At 44.4% G+C, this 16,147-nt stretch overlaps 3 protein-coding genes across 4 annotated transcripts in view; 2 read left to right on the top strand and 1 right to left on the bottom strand.

Moving 5' to 3' along the window:
* Positions 1-5,829, bottom strand: part of IntS3 (integrator complex subunit 3) — an 81,470-nt gene extending 75,641 nt beyond the window's left edge. Inside the window, exons 1-4 of one of the 2 annotated variants that reach the window (XM_075680198.1) lie at positions 5,682-5,829; positions 3,785-3,868; positions 3,601-3,684; positions 1,506-1,619 (exon numbers count right to left, since the gene is read on the bottom strand). In XM_075680198.1, the coding sequence (XP_075536313.1) occupies positions 1,506-1,619; positions 3,601-3,684; positions 3,785-3,868; positions 5,682-5,687 (288 nt within the window). In that variant the 5' untranslated portion in view covers positions 5,688-5,829. Of the gene's footprint in view, positions 1-1,505; positions 1,620-3,600; positions 3,685-3,784; positions 3,869-4,665; positions 4,841-5,681 lie in introns of those variants that run through there. The other variant, XM_075680197.1, reaches the window with a different exon arrangement.
* LOC142571669 (uncharacterized) overlaps positions 5,203-16,147 on the top strand; it is a 30,345-nt gene continuing 19,400 nt past the window's right edge. Inside the window, exons 1-2 of the mRNA XM_075680200.1 lie at positions 5,203-5,355; positions 14,893-15,250. Of these exons, the coding sequence (XP_075536315.1) occupies positions 14,909-15,250 (342 nt within the window). The 5' untranslated portion in view covers positions 5,203-5,355; positions 14,893-14,908. The remainder of the gene's footprint in view (positions 5,356-14,892; positions 15,251-16,147) is intronic.
* Positions 5,917-10,737, top strand: LOC142571668 (myotubularin-related protein 10-B). Its single transcript, XM_075680199.1, has one exon. The coding sequence runs from the start codon at positions 6,206-6,208 to the stop codon at positions 8,375-8,377; it is 2,172 nt and encodes a 723-aa protein (XP_075536314.1). The 5' UTR covers positions 5,917-6,205; the 3' UTR covers positions 8,378-10,737.

Here is a 16,147-nt window from a genome sequence, read left to right as displayed (position 1 = left end):
GGTTAAGAAACAAAAAGTCAGTCAAGTGGAGTTTGTTGACACAGCAGAATTATTATAACTGTTTTTGAGGCCAACTCTAACTGGGAGGCACAATGAGAGGTCCTCCAAACACTTGTGGCACTGCTAACCTTTACGCAAACCAGCTAGCGCACAGGAACCTTGTGCACATCTAGTCACCCTGTAACGAGATCGCTACTAACAGACACACACTAAGTGGCAGGTTAACTCTGAAAGTAATGATTGAAGCATGAACCAAACAAAATTGAAAAATTTTTTTTTTCTGATTTCTAATCAAAATCTGCTGATCACATGAAAATGTGTGCATTGGTAAAAAAAAAGCAAAGCTTTCTTTTATTTTTACTGAAATGTCCTCCTTTGTCCTTTTTTTCTATGCAGCTCAATGCTACTCTCTCAAGGCACGCTCTAGCCCGATTTTGTTCACTCAACTTCTTTCTCCACGATCCACCCCACTCCATGCCCCATCAAAATAAAGCTGTTTTTTTTACCTCTCTTCTCCACGATCAGCTGCTGCTGTTGCCGACTTCTTCAATTTTCTGCTGCTTACTACTTTACTTCTTGCATCTTGTTCTACTTGTCTGTTCAAGCGCTTACACAGTGGCACAAACTCTTACTGGACTATTGGCTAAGAATGTTCACATACTTAGTTGCCCAAGGCCGCAGCTACCAGCTGCCAGCACTCACAAAGTGGGCAGAAAAGGCAAAGAAAGCTTCACATTAAAAAATGGAGAGCCACTGTTTTTTCCCATTTTCTCAATGCAGGTTGGGGTGTTGTGAAGAAAACTTTAGAACAGTCCCTCCAATACATCTCGGGCACAATCTCCTGATCGTTGCGCTATGGTCCCAGTTGTCCCTTTTCTTTTTTATTTGTTGATGACTGTACAAGAAGATAAGGCCACAAAGTTCACATTATAATATTCACATTAAATTTCAGAATTAACCATCTCACCACAATACAAAAATAACAAACTTCAATAACAGTACCAGAAGGCTTTTGATTATAGTTCTTTAATTTAGGAATCAAAATCTGTCGATCATTCCATATACTGCCATCAACCTGACAGATGATCTTGGCCAAGTTACGCTGTCAAGTTCAAAACATGACAGAAAAAAAAGAGCAACTGAAATATTTCTATGGAACTGAGTCTTGGAATATACAACATCCCACTTTATGTTCAAAGTGGTGTTTAAAAGTTCACTGAGCACAGAGAAGTAGAACTTTGGGACAGAAATGAGGTGATGAGACCAAGTCTATATCTAGTGATCGAGACGAAATGGCTGTCACAGGACTGGCTAGTTCTATTAAAGATTATTAATATGTGACATTTAGTAATGGCTACTATCATTTTATTATAATACTTGTCACTCTCCTATCACACGCTATCATGCACACCAGAGCACAATGTGTTGCCAATATGGACAAGGTTCTCTGGTCAGAATCTACCATTGGTAAAAGTATGCTTGGCTCACTTTTCATACATGCTCACCTGAGATCGGCAGGAGTCTAGGAGCTTTGTGTACTTTTCCAGAATGAGAAGGCTTAAGGTGCTGACAAAATTCTGCAGGCCATCGCGTGTGGTAAATGTCACGTCACGGTAGTACTGCGCAAAGGAGCAGGGGTCGAGTGATATAAACTTCTTCACCAAACTATGCATGCTTAAGCTGACTGATCACATTCAATAAAAAGCCTGACAAAATTCCTCAGATAGAGAATGGAAGGCAGGGATGATTATTACTTGCATATCCTGGTAGGTGCCATTCTTTAGCATAAAGAACTAGAGCAAGGTATGCATGACCACATTGTGTGATATGACCTTCTTGTCTGCTTACGTCTTGCCTATGCGGTGCAAGCCTGATGGTGAAATGTGTTGACTATCACTGCATAGCTAGAAATTTTGGACACTGATGGACATCACGCAACTAAATTGTACTTGCAGTGCTAGATGGCAAGCTAAACACAGCATTTTATAATAAAACCACGCCACTCAACAACAAAAAATAATGTTAACTGCTTTTCTGCCTTAAAGTTTAATGTAATTCATGTGGTGCCACATGAACATGCTTAATAAAGGCATTAAATTTAATGCCATTTGCAGCATAGTGCATTCTTGCAACTCATGCGGCCATTGGACACAAGCGGTGTTTACATGAATACGACAGAGGTGTATCGTATCAACTTTCAAGCATATCACATCTCATGTAAACGAGATGATTCGCTAGAAAGGCGTATAGCATCCAATACGCCAAACAAGGGTAGTTTGAGATGGAGAATGCGCATTTCAGCGGCACATGTAAACAGAAGCGTGTCGCATCAGGAATTATGGGAAAGCATTCACTGCGGCATTACAACCAGCCAACCAACCAGCGGCACGGCCGTATGGCAGCGGAAGCATGTTTACCGGAAGTAGGGGGCTGACTTTGAAATGTGGCACCAGATGGCGCTAGCTTGCCAGCCACAGCGGAATGCGATACAGCGAAATAATATGATACGCTTCTACTGTATTCATGTAAACGCGGCTATACACTTGCTCCCAATGTTGGCAGTTTTGGCTGCACATGAAAAATAAGTTTATGAAGTAAACTGAAATTATTCAACATAAATTATGCCTTGATTCAACATAAATTATGCCTAATAATCTTTTTAGTGGTATTTCTTGTATTTACGTCTGCTAAATAATTTTTTGTTTATGTATTACAATTAGTAAAATAATATTGCATTCATTGCAGCTATCATCACCATGATGTTTAATGTCACTAAAAATGTAAGTGTAGCAGGAACTTCTGACATCATGGATGAAGAATGAGAATGATAGGTCCTCGACTCTGAATGGCACTAACGCCGCCTATGTAGCACAGGTATTAGACCCAACATTAATGTTTACTGAAAAGGAAGGGGGCATAACAATGACAAGTCATTTAGTACTGCATGGAGAATATCAAGGGGAACCTGTAACATGCACGACTAAGCCAAGCTAGCGATAGATTATTAGAAAAAGAATGTGCAAGTTTGCTGAGACAATTTGGAGGCAACAAGCATAATGAGAATAATAAAAACCTCAGGTTCAAAGAAAAAATAAATGCGAACCAGGTTCGCAGGCATGCTAACATTTTGGAAAGCTTGGCTTAAAGATATAAACGAATTGAGATTGCACGCAGAACAGAACTATGCAACACCAAAGTGTCGTAAGCTAAGCACAACGTGTACGACGTCGCACATCTTTGCAGCCACGAACATAAATATGATGAGTTGTGACAATCACACAAAGTAAATTCAAGGATATGCACTAAACTGCTGTAGTTTCAATAGCTATGTTTCTGGTGCATGAAAATTATGCTGAAGTATGGTTTTGAACTAAAGGTCTTTGAATTTTCTCAAGTGTTCAGTGTTTTGTCAATACGATGTCAGATGTTGGGTATATGTGGAGTCCGCAACAGCAAATGGTAAAAGGCAAGCAATATAAACAGTGTTCAAAGAATACAGCAGCGAAGCCATACTTTTGAATAAATTGCAGTAAGGTGGGAGTACTTGAACACAAGTCCTTGCGACTTTAAAAAATGACGTTAATCGGGAGATCCACTTACTCTCGCTGCATTGGTGGGGTCGATAAGGATGCCATAGAGAAATCCACAGCAGATGTCATCATGAACCTGTGCTCCCTTGCACACCTTTATCAGAGGACAGTAGACATTTTAGCAAAACATTCACAATCACGCAGCCTTAAACGTAACATTCAGCGCGAAAAACTAGTGCCAAAACGTTTCTTACTGCTGCATTCAAAGCGTCGTGCGCCTCTTTCTCAGACACACCACTGATGAGAGACTGTAAATACGTGTAGCTCCTCTCGAGTTTCTGGAAGGAATGATTATACAGCGTTAAGACTACTGTACCAACTGGCACCCACAATTCCGCTTTTCCGGTGGGCACCAAAAGTTATCGGTAAACAAGTACAGAAATCGGGTAGTTCTAATGCATACTTCGCTGGCATACGGCTTCAAAAACGATTCAGTGTACCTACAAGAACATTCATATGTGATGCACGCAGGAACTTACGACCTTTGACGCAGGGTTATAACTTTTATTCGAACAGAATTTTATAAGTGTGTAAGCCAAGGATGAGTACGGAAAGCGAAATACGGAAAAACGGCGTGACCAGCACGCGCAGCAAGGCAAGTTGCCGGCTCTGCTATAGCCACGAATTAAATGTCCGTAACTCAAGTGCAATGGCTTTTCACTGGAATGTTATAGGAGTGATGGTGATCTATTTAATAGTATGTTCACACACACTCAACAAAAAATGTCACCGCGGCAACTGCGTAAAATGTAACGAACGTACACTCCCGAGCACATTGCGCGCAAGTGAAAGTTCGAGCCTCAGGCAAACGTTAGTGCGATAAGACCGGCGATCATGCAAGCTCGTTCGCCATCGAGCCCGCTTCCAAAACATTCGTGCAACTAGCGCCGGGAATGATCACGACAAAGTTTAGTTAAATTAAATCCTTGACCAGTGTGCAACGTAAAAAAGTGAAACCCAAATACGACAGTGGCGACACCGTGCGAATAGAACCGAAAATTCGCGCCTTTGTGCACGTATGCAGGGGAAGTGGGAGACATGCTTTTTTAAATTGCGCCTAGTCCAGTCCCGTTACCTCGTCTATTTCTTCTTTAGCTTCTATCGGAGAAAGAGCGAATATCCTCGATGGCGTCCCTTTATTTGAATCCATCCTATACGCGAAATCCTTGGGCTGGAGTCATCCAGCCGACTGCAAAACCCTACCCTCTATAAGGGCAGCGCCATATTCGCGGAATGATACTTTTCTACCGATGAGAGCAGATTGCGAACTACTTTCCAGGCTCGCGTTTTTATTTGCGAGAGCAAAATCTGCGACTTCATCCGCTACAACATATAGGAACACTTTCACTAAGCCCTTCCGCGGCCTTCAGTGCCTTACATTGCAACAGTAGTTATATGTCACAAAAATAATGCATATTAGAGCATTAATAATAACCTACTAGATACTTGCAGTTGCTATTAAATTTACAGCGCACATAGAACTTAACAAGTAAACACCCCAATTTGATCTAATTTGACAATTTATATTGTTTTGCATAATTTGTATTGTAAGGCAAAATTACTCTTTTAAAGAAACTATTCAAATGCTAAAAATACTAATCAGAGTTTATTAAGTCCTGCGTCCAATGGTAGCGATGTCGATGTTGCACCCACAAGGAACTCTTTCGGCGATAACATGGATGCGAAGTGGAGCTGAAAGCAATCAATAGTTTAAATACACGCTGTAAATAAACACCGCAACAGCGCTTGCCAGGGGCCAACACAGGTAAGTCACGAAGAGACCGCCGAGCAAAAGTATAATGATTAACGCCTGTTGATGAGTTCAGCGACGCAACGCCAGCGGAACGCTGTGCCAGAAAGACCTCACGCGTGTACACCACGCTCGTTTCTCGCCACTGGACGTTTAAAACGACGTAATTCAAAGCGTTACTTTAGCGTTTGCAAAGAACTGTATATCCAAAATCTCAGATCGAAGCTCGGTGCCCTGTAAACGCTGTTGCGGTCGTCGCAGGCGTAGCGTGAATCCGATCTGGTGAATGTCGTCGGAATCTCGCTACTATCGTCTGCCTATGTGCCAGACTATCCACTTGCCTTCATCACAACTGAGCTGTCTATTTAGGCTGGTTCGGGTCCGCGCATATACCGGTCAGTATAGAGCTGTGGGCATGTTAGCTGTGCACAGGCGTCTTATTAAGCGCAGGTAAGCACTGTTTGAAATTGGGATCTCGCGCGTCTCGTGCTTTAGGCATCTTTAGGCAGTGATGATGATGATACATTCGCGCTTTGCGGAATGGATTGGACGACGCTGGATTGAAATATGACAAGTAGGTGGCACTGGCGTTCCAGCCGCGCCTTCGCTCATGGGTCACGCGCGTCTGCGAGCCGTTTCTTTGCCCTTTTGGCGGTTCCGGCGAAGTGAGTTGTCACGACCACGGGCTCGGCGGGTTTCAGGCTGGATCATGGATCCAGATGCCCTGTAAGCCCGAGCGGCCTTTCTTATCGCACTGGGAAAAAGGACGCGTGGACTTTCAACACGCAACCACTGACGAGTAGGCTTAGATGTTGCCCCGGTGTAGCGTTGTATATCGCACGCCTCCGGCGACGTTGACAACAGGATGCAGATATCGACAGACTCTTTCCCATTCAAGTTGGGCACCCGGCGCAATGTGCTCCAGGTGAGCGACGCTTCTCCGGAACAAGAAGCCATGGGCTCCGAGTCGAGACTGAAGCGCGCTGGCAGTTCGTTCGTCTCGTATGTCGACCTCGGTGTTGGCGAGCGGTCGTCTGCACGCCCACCCGACGCAGCGCCTCCTCCGCCGGATCTCATACCGCAGGTGACACTGAAACCCGTGTTGTGCGACGGCGAAGTGGTGGTGACTGAGGTGGACAACGTGCTCAAGTTTAACACGTTTAGTGACCTGCGTAACGGCGTATCAGGCGTACTTTTTTGCACTAACTTCAAGTTGAGCTTCGTCACCATGGACACAAGCGGCGAACGCAAGCCCCGAGCGCTCTGCGCAAACCGCGTATTGGGTGAAAACGACATTGGTCTCCTGAACGTGGAAGCCCTGTTTCAACTCTCCGGGGGCCGCCGCAAGCGGCTGTCGCCACAGGCGGCCGCTGCGCAGTCCGTCGAGGTGCTGCAGGTCCACTGCAAGGACATGCGCATTTTCACATTTTCCTTCAAGTTCTGTCAAAGTGACCAATGCAGCGCCAAGGTGCTGCAGTTCCTTTCGCGACACGCATTCGTCTCCAGCTTGGATAAGCTGTTCTGCCCGCGCGGTGGCTCGATCGGCAAGCGCGAGCCGCCTTTCGAGAGCGCCCACGAGTGGGACGCCGAGCTTCGACGTTGCGCCGCCTCGAAGTTGTGGAGAGTGACCGAGCTGAACGAGCGTTTTCGCCTGTCGGGTACGCTTCCCGGCCGGTTTGCGGTTCCGCGCCGTCTCGTCGACTGCAAGCTAGAACGCCTAGCGCAACACTTCTGCGACAAGCGTGTCGTCGCTTGGTGCTGGAGCCACGCAAGTGGCGCGGCGCTTGTGCGTGGTGCCGCCTCCGACACGGGCTCCGAATCGGCGGACGCCGAGCGACTGCAACTGCTCGTCCAGTGTTTGGGCGCAGAGGTCCACTTGGTGAACCTGGATCTTGAGTGCCCAATCGTTCGCGAAGTTGGTTCCAGCTATCACAAGCTTCAGGCGCTCTGCATGCCAGCTGATGAAGCGGAGTTTCTTGAGCAAGAGGCGCGTTTCTACGCGGCACTCGAGTCGACCCGTTGGTTGGAGTGCGTGTCAGGTTGCCTTAAGGTGGCACTCGCGGCCGCCAAGGTGATAGCAGAACGCAGAAAACACGTCCTGGTGCGTGAACAGACAGGCGCTGACATGACTTGTGTGGTTGTCAGCCTGGTGCAGATATTTCTCGACCCTTACTATCGAACACAGGCGGGCTTTCAAACCTTGGTTGACAAAGAGTGGGTAGCTGCAGGTCATCCATTTCCAGAACGCCTGGACCATCTGGGTCAAGGACGTGCATCACCAGAAGCAGCACCGCTGTTTCTGTTCTTCCTCGATTGTGTCTGGCAGCTTCAGGCACAATTTCCTGCAGCGTTCGAGTTTTCAGAGTCATATTTGACTAACCTTTGGGACTGCACTCATGTGGGCATCTATGACACGTTTCTTTTTGGGAACAACCGGCAGCGATGGGAAGTGTTGAAGGTACAGCCCTACTGCAACGTGTGGGATTGGGTTGGTCCACATTCACGCCTCTCTCCACAAGACCTGGAACTCTTCAAGAATCCATTGTATCTGCTTCAACGGTCCAAAGAGTTGCTCAACATGAGATCACAAGAAGGGGCTGGTGACCGAGGTGTACCATCATTTAACGAAGATCTGCTCTGCCTGGACCCCACAGTGAAGTCGCTTTCAGTGTGGACACAGTGCTACTACCGCTGGATTCCGAAAGCAGAGGTGGTGAATGGTGATCCAGCAACTCTCTTCCTCCACAATGTTCGCGTGGCCAGGGACATAAACTTTTTGGCTGCTCAGATTCGACTGCTGAGAGAACACCGTGAAGGTGGGGAGATGGTGCAGCTGCGGCACCGACGTTTGCCCTCAGACGAGTACTTCTTTGCCATCCAACGTAGTTCTGCGCGCCCTGGTGTAGCAATAGACAGTCAGCATCTTGTGACTTCTTCATTTCCATTTGCACCTCCAGGTCCTGTAGATTGGGGAAGCTGCCATGTGCCTTCAGTAGCACCACTTCCAGACAATGACTATGGAGACTTGGATGACTAAAGAGTGACCTTAGCTTTCCTTTGAAGGGGGTCTTTTAAGTTAATGGGCTTGTTTTGCAGAGTGCAGTGTCTGGTTTGGTTTCTTGCAAGGCATAGCAGGCACATAGCTGCTGTAAGGACATCAGCCAAGCCATCTTGGGGCATTTCTTTATCACTTCTTTGGCTGCTCTTGAATGTTTAAATTGAAAATGTTCATCACAGCATAGGGTGCCAGATATTTGTTATATTAGGTACTCATACAGCTGTGGAAAGTTGTTTGACACTTTGTTCTGTGAAAACTTTTTGGTGTAGTGGGTTTTAATAGCAGCTAACCAAACAGCTCAGCAGCCAAATGTTAATGCCTTGTTTCCTTGATTTTGCGTTATTCTTCGTTGGGCAGGGATCTTGTTTTGTTCATTAGTCGTTCCCACTGGAGGCTGTGGTGCTGTATTGTTTGTGAAAGTTTTTTCATTTTTCATGTTTTTAGTGGCTCCTGTCTCCAAGCTTGAACATGTGCTTGGCACAGGGCATTGTTTGGCTTAGAAGGAACATACCGGTAACTTATTGTACAAATTGTTTAAGCTCCTGCTTGTTTACTAGTGGCGGTATATTGTGGCTGTTAATATGTATAGAGAATGTATTTTTTGTTTGAATCCGTTCGTATGCTGTGCAAATTTTATTTGCAAGAAAGCTGAGATGGTGCAACTTTTCTATATATAGGTTTTTTTTTGTCTTGAAGAAGCCACTCTTTTTGTAATTAGTTTTGCCAGTATTGAAAGTGGTGATGCATAGTCCTGCAATATTATGGTAAAATTAAATTTGCAAATTAAACGCTGCTGTGAGAGACAGTATCAAAGTAGGCAATATGTGTTCTGTCCTTGAACCAGCCATGATTTGCTGGTTTTCTATGTTTTTATGGCCCACAAGCAGCATATATCGTTGCTTTTGCTTTTCATTCTTTGATCGCTGGGGCCAAACTAAATTCAGAAACTGTATACATTTTGTATACAGTTTCTTAATGCAATGACATTGTTCCTGGCTTAGAACAATGGAAGATCTTTTACAGAATTGGTGGTACTATGTACCAACCAGTACTTGAAAAGTTGAGAAAGCAAGTTGTACTGTGGTGCCCAAAGAAAGCAGTAAAGATTGGCCGTTCCATGTGCTATTTGGTCCTATCGGTATTAAGCAGGTCTGTGCTGTCAACTTCCTGTTTGTACGAAGGAGGCAGACTTGAGGCCACTATTAGAATGAAAGACGCCTGTGCTGTGATAGTGCGTAAAGACACCATGGTATGAGTTAATAGTTTTGCATCTACAAACGTGTGCAACAGGTATTGATTTTTTTCACAGTAATGCATTTTACTGGTGCAGTAAGCTTGATAATATATTTGGCACAGCACAACTATTCGCTTAATTGAGCAGTCTTGCATGGCATTAAGTCCTATTGTACGTTACCTACAGCTGTATGCTGAGAATTTAGGCATTCACGCTGATCAGTTCTCTTAGGCTTTTGGAAATGTCGATAAAGGTAGAGTGGTAACTCTGTGCAAACAATTCAATATTTTAAACCATGTGCAAAAGCTGCGGCTAGTTTGATAACATATGCTTTGCTTCAATTGCTGTAAGCTGACAGCATTGGTTGTGTGTGGGTGTCCTTGTGCTCTTTGTGACCACATAAGTCTGCAGTAGCAATTTGCTAGGCTACTGTAGAACTATGTCGAGACTGTACTGACCGTCATGCCTTTTTAGGCATGTTCAGAAGTACTGGCAAGCTGTGTATCATTTTGGCATAACTGTTGCTGTTCCATCTTTGACGATCTAATATTGCATCTTTACCGTCTTTTGATACTGACAGGCATTCAGTATGTTGTCTTACATGTTCGTGTAGATTTTGACAAACGGCCTTTGCACTTCAAAAATAGTTGTGATACTAGCTTAGATGATGTATAAGTCAATGTGTGGGTTCCCAAGACAATGGAAGGAAAAATTCCTAAGAGATGAACCTACAAGATATGGCCAAAGCCAAATTCGGTGCCCTACTGATTGGCAGAAAGTATTAAAATTGAGATCAGAAAGACCAAAACTATGGAGGACGACAGCTTTGCTTATTGGAACAACTTGTTATGCATGCAAAAAAAAAAAAAATACTGAGTACATGTACATGAGATAGAATTTAAGCTTGCCCAAAGCAAGCCTTGCATTCTATCTTATCAGGGCGCAATTAATCAGATTTGCAGCCCTGTAAGGATACCTGTAGGGCACAAATTCTTTGTGCTGTTTAAAAGCAGGTCTACAGTACTTGTTGATACAGGCACTTTGATATGGGACCTGTGGGGTGCACCCAAGTGTGGAATGGATTAAAGAGATTATACGATATGCATTCTTGTTTCCTGTTGATTTGCTGCTACACCTGTTTTAGGAAACAGGTTGTCAAAAACAAGGAGCTTGATCACTGAAGTTCGTGTATATTCCTTTGCCATCGCCACTGATTTTTTTGTTTTGTTCAGTTGCTCGGTTGTTGAAAACGAGGAAAAAAAGCATATGCAGAGTGTTCAGATAAGGACAGACTTAAGGGGGTGCCACTGTCTTATATTTTCAGTGAAATTATGTGAAATGAGCAATGTCTCTGTAGAAAGGAATCCAACTTTGTTTTGCAAGATGCAGTGTGGATTTTGAGGGGAAAAGAATTCACTAAAGGTGGAGAACATTTTCCAATAGCCCAGTAATTTTAGTATAAGATTACCAAAGAATTTTGGCGGGCGGTGTACAGTGTTTCAGGTTTGGAGTGATAGGTCTTGAAACATGTAAAATCTGCAAGTTGAAAAAATGCTTTTCTCCACATTTAGTGAATTACAATCTTTTTTTCTCAATCTGCGCTGCTTGTTGCAAAACAACGGTTGATTCCTTTTTAGAGACATTTGCCCACCTCATACAAAAATTGCCATGAAAAGAAATAGCTTGGACTCGCTAAGGCTGTCCTTATCTGAACAGACCTTGCAGTGTTCCTGGGAGTTGTTTCTTTTTTCTCGCAAGAAAGAAGGAATGTTAATGCAATGTAAAGCAGCTTTTGGCCAAGATCTTGAGTTTGTAGATAAGAGCAAAAATACAGGTAGTTCAGTACTGCACACTGCTGGAGGCACACCCAGTGCATTAAATTGTAATCTCGTGCACCTCTTCTAACATTGCCGAGAATTTTAAAACAAATCATCCGTCAACAGTTAAAAGTACTGACTGAAAAATTATTTACATCAAAAATTAAAGCTCTGTTTATGCGAACCATTCTGTGCCAAGTGCACTGGACGGCTTTGGGCGTGAGAAAAAGCTTATTCACGTGACAAAGTGAAGCGAAGGTGGTGATATCGCAATAAATAAGAGCATGCTAGTTGTGGGGTTCTCACCTGTGTTCCTGGGATGAAGGAACGACAACACAGTAGTGTAAACAATCGCAAGGGCATTTTTCACCTTTCATAGACCAATGCCTGCTAGCCGAGTTGCTATCCACAAAACATGCCAATGGGCGTGTGACAAATCGAGGAAGCCCGACTCACCACGACCGGATAGCGAGCGAATATGTTCGCCCCCTGCTGGTATACCAACGCCTGGTCATTCGTGTGTATGGTCACACGAACGGTGGTGCGCTCGAACGATCATATTTGTCCATTCCGGTATAGGCCTCGTGAGACGGTCTTGCAGAAGCATGGATTGGTGCACACATGGAAAGTCTGCGCCGCTTTCCGACCCGGAGCTAAAGAGCCCTCTACTTTTTGCACCCAAGTAACCCCGCCGTTAGGTGGCGTTAGCAGAGCCACACTTGCGCCATCTCTCGTACTACCCTGCAAGCATAGCGACTGCTGCCGTAAAGCCACGTGGCGAAGCCGGATTACAGGAGATGAGCTATGCAGGAAAGCAACATGTCAGGGGACACATGAGTTGCCCATTCCCACACAGTCAGCCCACCGTGGTAGTTAAATGCCTTGCAATGATAGTGTTGCCAAAAGCTATTAAAGTGGCCCTTGCAATTGTGCACTTCTCTTGGAGATTCAGAGGAGACTACAGAAGATAGGTCTTTGCCTTCCTGCAACACTGGCTCAATGACTGATCGTCAATGGCTATGGTATTGTGCTGCTGAGCTTGAGGTCATGGGTTCAATCTCGGCCACAATGGCCTTATTTCGATAGGGTCGAAAGGCAAAGATGCTTGTGTTTTAGATTTAGGTGCACATTAAAGGGCCTCAGTTGGTAAAGACTTATCAGGAGTCCCCCACTATGGGATGCCTTATAAGGAGATCGTAGTTATGGCATGTAACACCCCAGAATGAAAAAATAATGGAAAAGCGACTCAATGGCTGTGGTGTTCTCCCTCTGAACGATACATTGTAGGTATCATTTTCCAACTATGGTGGCTGTATTCCAAAAGAGTGTGGATGCACACACATTTCCCCCAAGATTCCAGAGCAGGTTAGAGGACCCCAAGTTGATAGTTAATCTGGAGACTTGCTGTGGCATCAGGCAGCCAAGATGTGTGTCAGTATGTAATGCCCAGCCAATTAATATAGCTTTTACCCAGAAAGGGGCCAAAGATTGTGAAACAGGTGTAGCGGTGGTGCCATTGGTTTGCAAGCAGCAATTCTGTACTGATGCCAAGTGCTCTAGGGTGGTAGGTGTGGTTTAGAACACAGAAGATAAGTGTGCTGATAACGGGTGGCTTTTTGAGTGAGCACCCACTTCTGTGGATAGGCTGTGCTGTTGTTTTCACTTGGACAGGTGAGGCAGAGCCACCATCCATCAGATCTGCAGTGATGAATGCAGGAACTCTTCTCAATTTGAATGCCAAGCAGGAGGGCAACACTGCAAGAGAAATAAGATGAGTTTGTAGATAAGAGCAAAAATACAGGTAGTTCAGTACTGCACACTGCTGAAGGCACACCCAGTGCATTAAATTGGAACATAGCACATGAGGGAATAGGCATCGAAGAACTAGGAAATGGTGGATGGCGAGATTCATGTGCTAACAAAATGTTGGCATACTCGAGAAGGAACAGGACAAACAGCACTATACATATGTAGAGCCCCGACTCTCTTGTACATAGTGCTGATGGTGTTTGCCAACTTTGAGCTCACTGTGTATGTCAATGTTCCTATTATCCAAAAAACACAAGCTTTCTCCGCACTTCTAACAGCCTTCTAGCATACTGATTATGGCACTGTACACACATTGGTGAAGGTGAGCATCATAGAGTTTCATACAATTACTAGAGGGAACTGTGGTGCTAGTGTCTACAGGAGCTGCAAGCAGGGCAGTTCATCCAGCATGTGAACGATGGGTAGTACATGGACTTGCCTAAACTTCATCCTTCTGGCTTTAAATGGCTTCATGACTTTGCAAAATGATCTTTTTAAGAAAGTATTGCATTATAAATAATTGATGATGTGTGGTATACTATGGCGCAAGGGCCAGGTATGGCCAAAGAGCGCCATGACAAGTGGTAATGTTAACGATGCATTCTGAATAGCATGGACAATGAATTCCTCATGGCAGATGTGACATGGCTGCAAAAGGGCCTACATTATAAATAACTGAAGTAACATATAAATAACTGAAGTAACATTATTAAAATTGCCTGATGGCAGGATTCAAACACAGGACCTCTAGCACAGAAGCCCAATATTGAAACCTTTACACCATGGATGCATCAACATACGGAACCACTACAGTTGGCAGCAATTATGCATGCTTGCCGAGTCGTGTTACTTTCTGCATTAAAAAAGCATAAAGTGCTTTGAAAGTTAAATTTTCGAAGCCCCGAGCACAAAGATCAGACAAATCCACGTACGACCCATCATTCAAATGATGGCTGAACGATTGCTGCGCCAGAGTTCCCTCTAGTGTTTGTAGGAAACTATAGTGAGCATCGCTTTCCCAGGCCTTGGCTCCTTTGCTTTACATACTGGAAATCATTGCCAACCATTTCAGGCTGCTTACTTTGGTGCTGATTGGTGGGATCCTCTTCTTATGCGTACTCCAGTCCAGGCAATCAGAGCTTCAGCAACAGACAAAAGACAACAGACATTTTGTAAGTGTCCACTAGGTGGACACTTACAAAATACTCTCCCTAGTTGGCTGTCCTGAACAGGAGCAAAGGCACAAAAAGAAAGGAGAGAAGTGCAAAGAATGCAAAGTGCACATACACCATAGAGGGGTGTCGTGCAGCAGCACTGTCAAAGTATCACGTAGGCCTGTAAATCTCAAAAACAGGAGTAGTGCAGGTATAACTTGTTACATGAACGCCTGTCTCCTTCTCATGCGTACCCCATCCCAACCAATCAGAACTTAAGCAGTAAATGAAGATGTCCACTAGGTGGGCACTTGCAGTGTACCGCTGAGAGCTACCTCTGATTAACCTTCCTTGCCAACGATATGCCTGTCTGGTTAACTTTCCTTGCCAGTGAGACACCTGTCTGGTCAACTTCCATGCCTTTTGTTGTTTCTCTAGCTCTCAGTGTTCTCATTTGAGTTTTGTTTCTTTGCCTTGCAGAGGCCAGGTAGAGAAGATGACTCGCTGGGCAAGGAGCAAAAGTGTCCTAAAGCATGAGCGGCAGCCAGGAGAGGCTACCACTTGGTCTGAGTTTGTAGCACAGCGACAGGAGGCTGCGAAACCAAGTTGTGCACATGATGGCAGTAGAGCGACAAGATTGTCGAACACTGGCAAGAAGCATCCCATAGGTATTAACTTTGCTATCAAGAGGAAGCTGACAAGCACAGAAAGTGGTGGTGCTGAGGCCAATGTTTACTGTAGAGGTGCAGCTGCTGATGTAGTCCATCTAAAAGGAACAGCAGCAATGTCAAGTAACAGGCCTTCACAACATGTCATCAGAAATAAGAGCAACATACAGGTGAATTCTTTTTGTCATTATCTGATGCAACCTCAGTGCAGCTTTTGCTGGCAGAGAGCTTATGTATTTGAAACATTTTCTCATGCCAACACATTCCTCTTTGCTACAAAGTGACGTAAAAAGCTTTTGTGATTACCACAGTGACAAAAAGGCTGGTTGCATTGTTCATTTCTTTAGTATTGGTCATCATCTGTATTGTGAGTAACCGTTTGCTTTTTGATGAAAGAAACAAGTTCTACGGAAGTCCACACGGGAGAGGAAAATTCCTTTAAAGTGAGAGTTTGAATCCATCTGAAAGCACAAAGCTATAAAGAAGGCCCACGATAGTTCACCAGATAGCTTTGCAATTGAAGAAATACTTGTGCTGATCTGGGGTTCGAATCTAATAGTACCACCGACTCTCCATGGCATATGCTCTGCCAAGTGAGCTAACAAGGAGGCTAACAGGTGACAGAGCAGTAGTGAATAAATCAACAACTCGAAACACCACATCATTGTTTTTAAACAGATGTTGTGTGGTAATCCGCAAGGTGAGAGACGTTCACCTGAGAGTAGCACAAAGCTACAGCATACTAATTTGGTGCTACATTTTAGTTGATGCAGACTTTTTCTTTCATGGTTGGCATTTGTGTCATAATATTCTGTAGAATTGCAAGTAAAATGTTCCAGACTATAACAAAGGAACATTTTGGAACACTAATTCTGTTCTACCACCACCGTCATCAACCCTGCCAGACACATTACAAATGTGCACTACATTATACATAGTGTATGCCCAACTTGCAAGTGACAGTTGCTGAAAAAAAGGCAGTAATTTGCAGGCTAAATCATTCTGGTAATGTGCCAGGGACCAAAAGATTATGAGCTACAGACATATGAACTGAATTTTCTTGTGAT

The sequence above is a fragment of the Dermacentor variabilis genome, chromosome 2, assembly GCF_050947875.1.
Source record: "Dermacentor variabilis isolate Ectoservices chromosome 2, ASM5094787v1, whole genome shotgun sequence".
In the NCBI taxonomy this organism is placed as follows: Eukaryota; Metazoa; Arthropoda; class Arachnida; order Ixodida; family Ixodidae; genus Dermacentor; species Dermacentor variabilis.
This window is presented reverse-complemented; position numbering and strand designations above follow the sequence as displayed.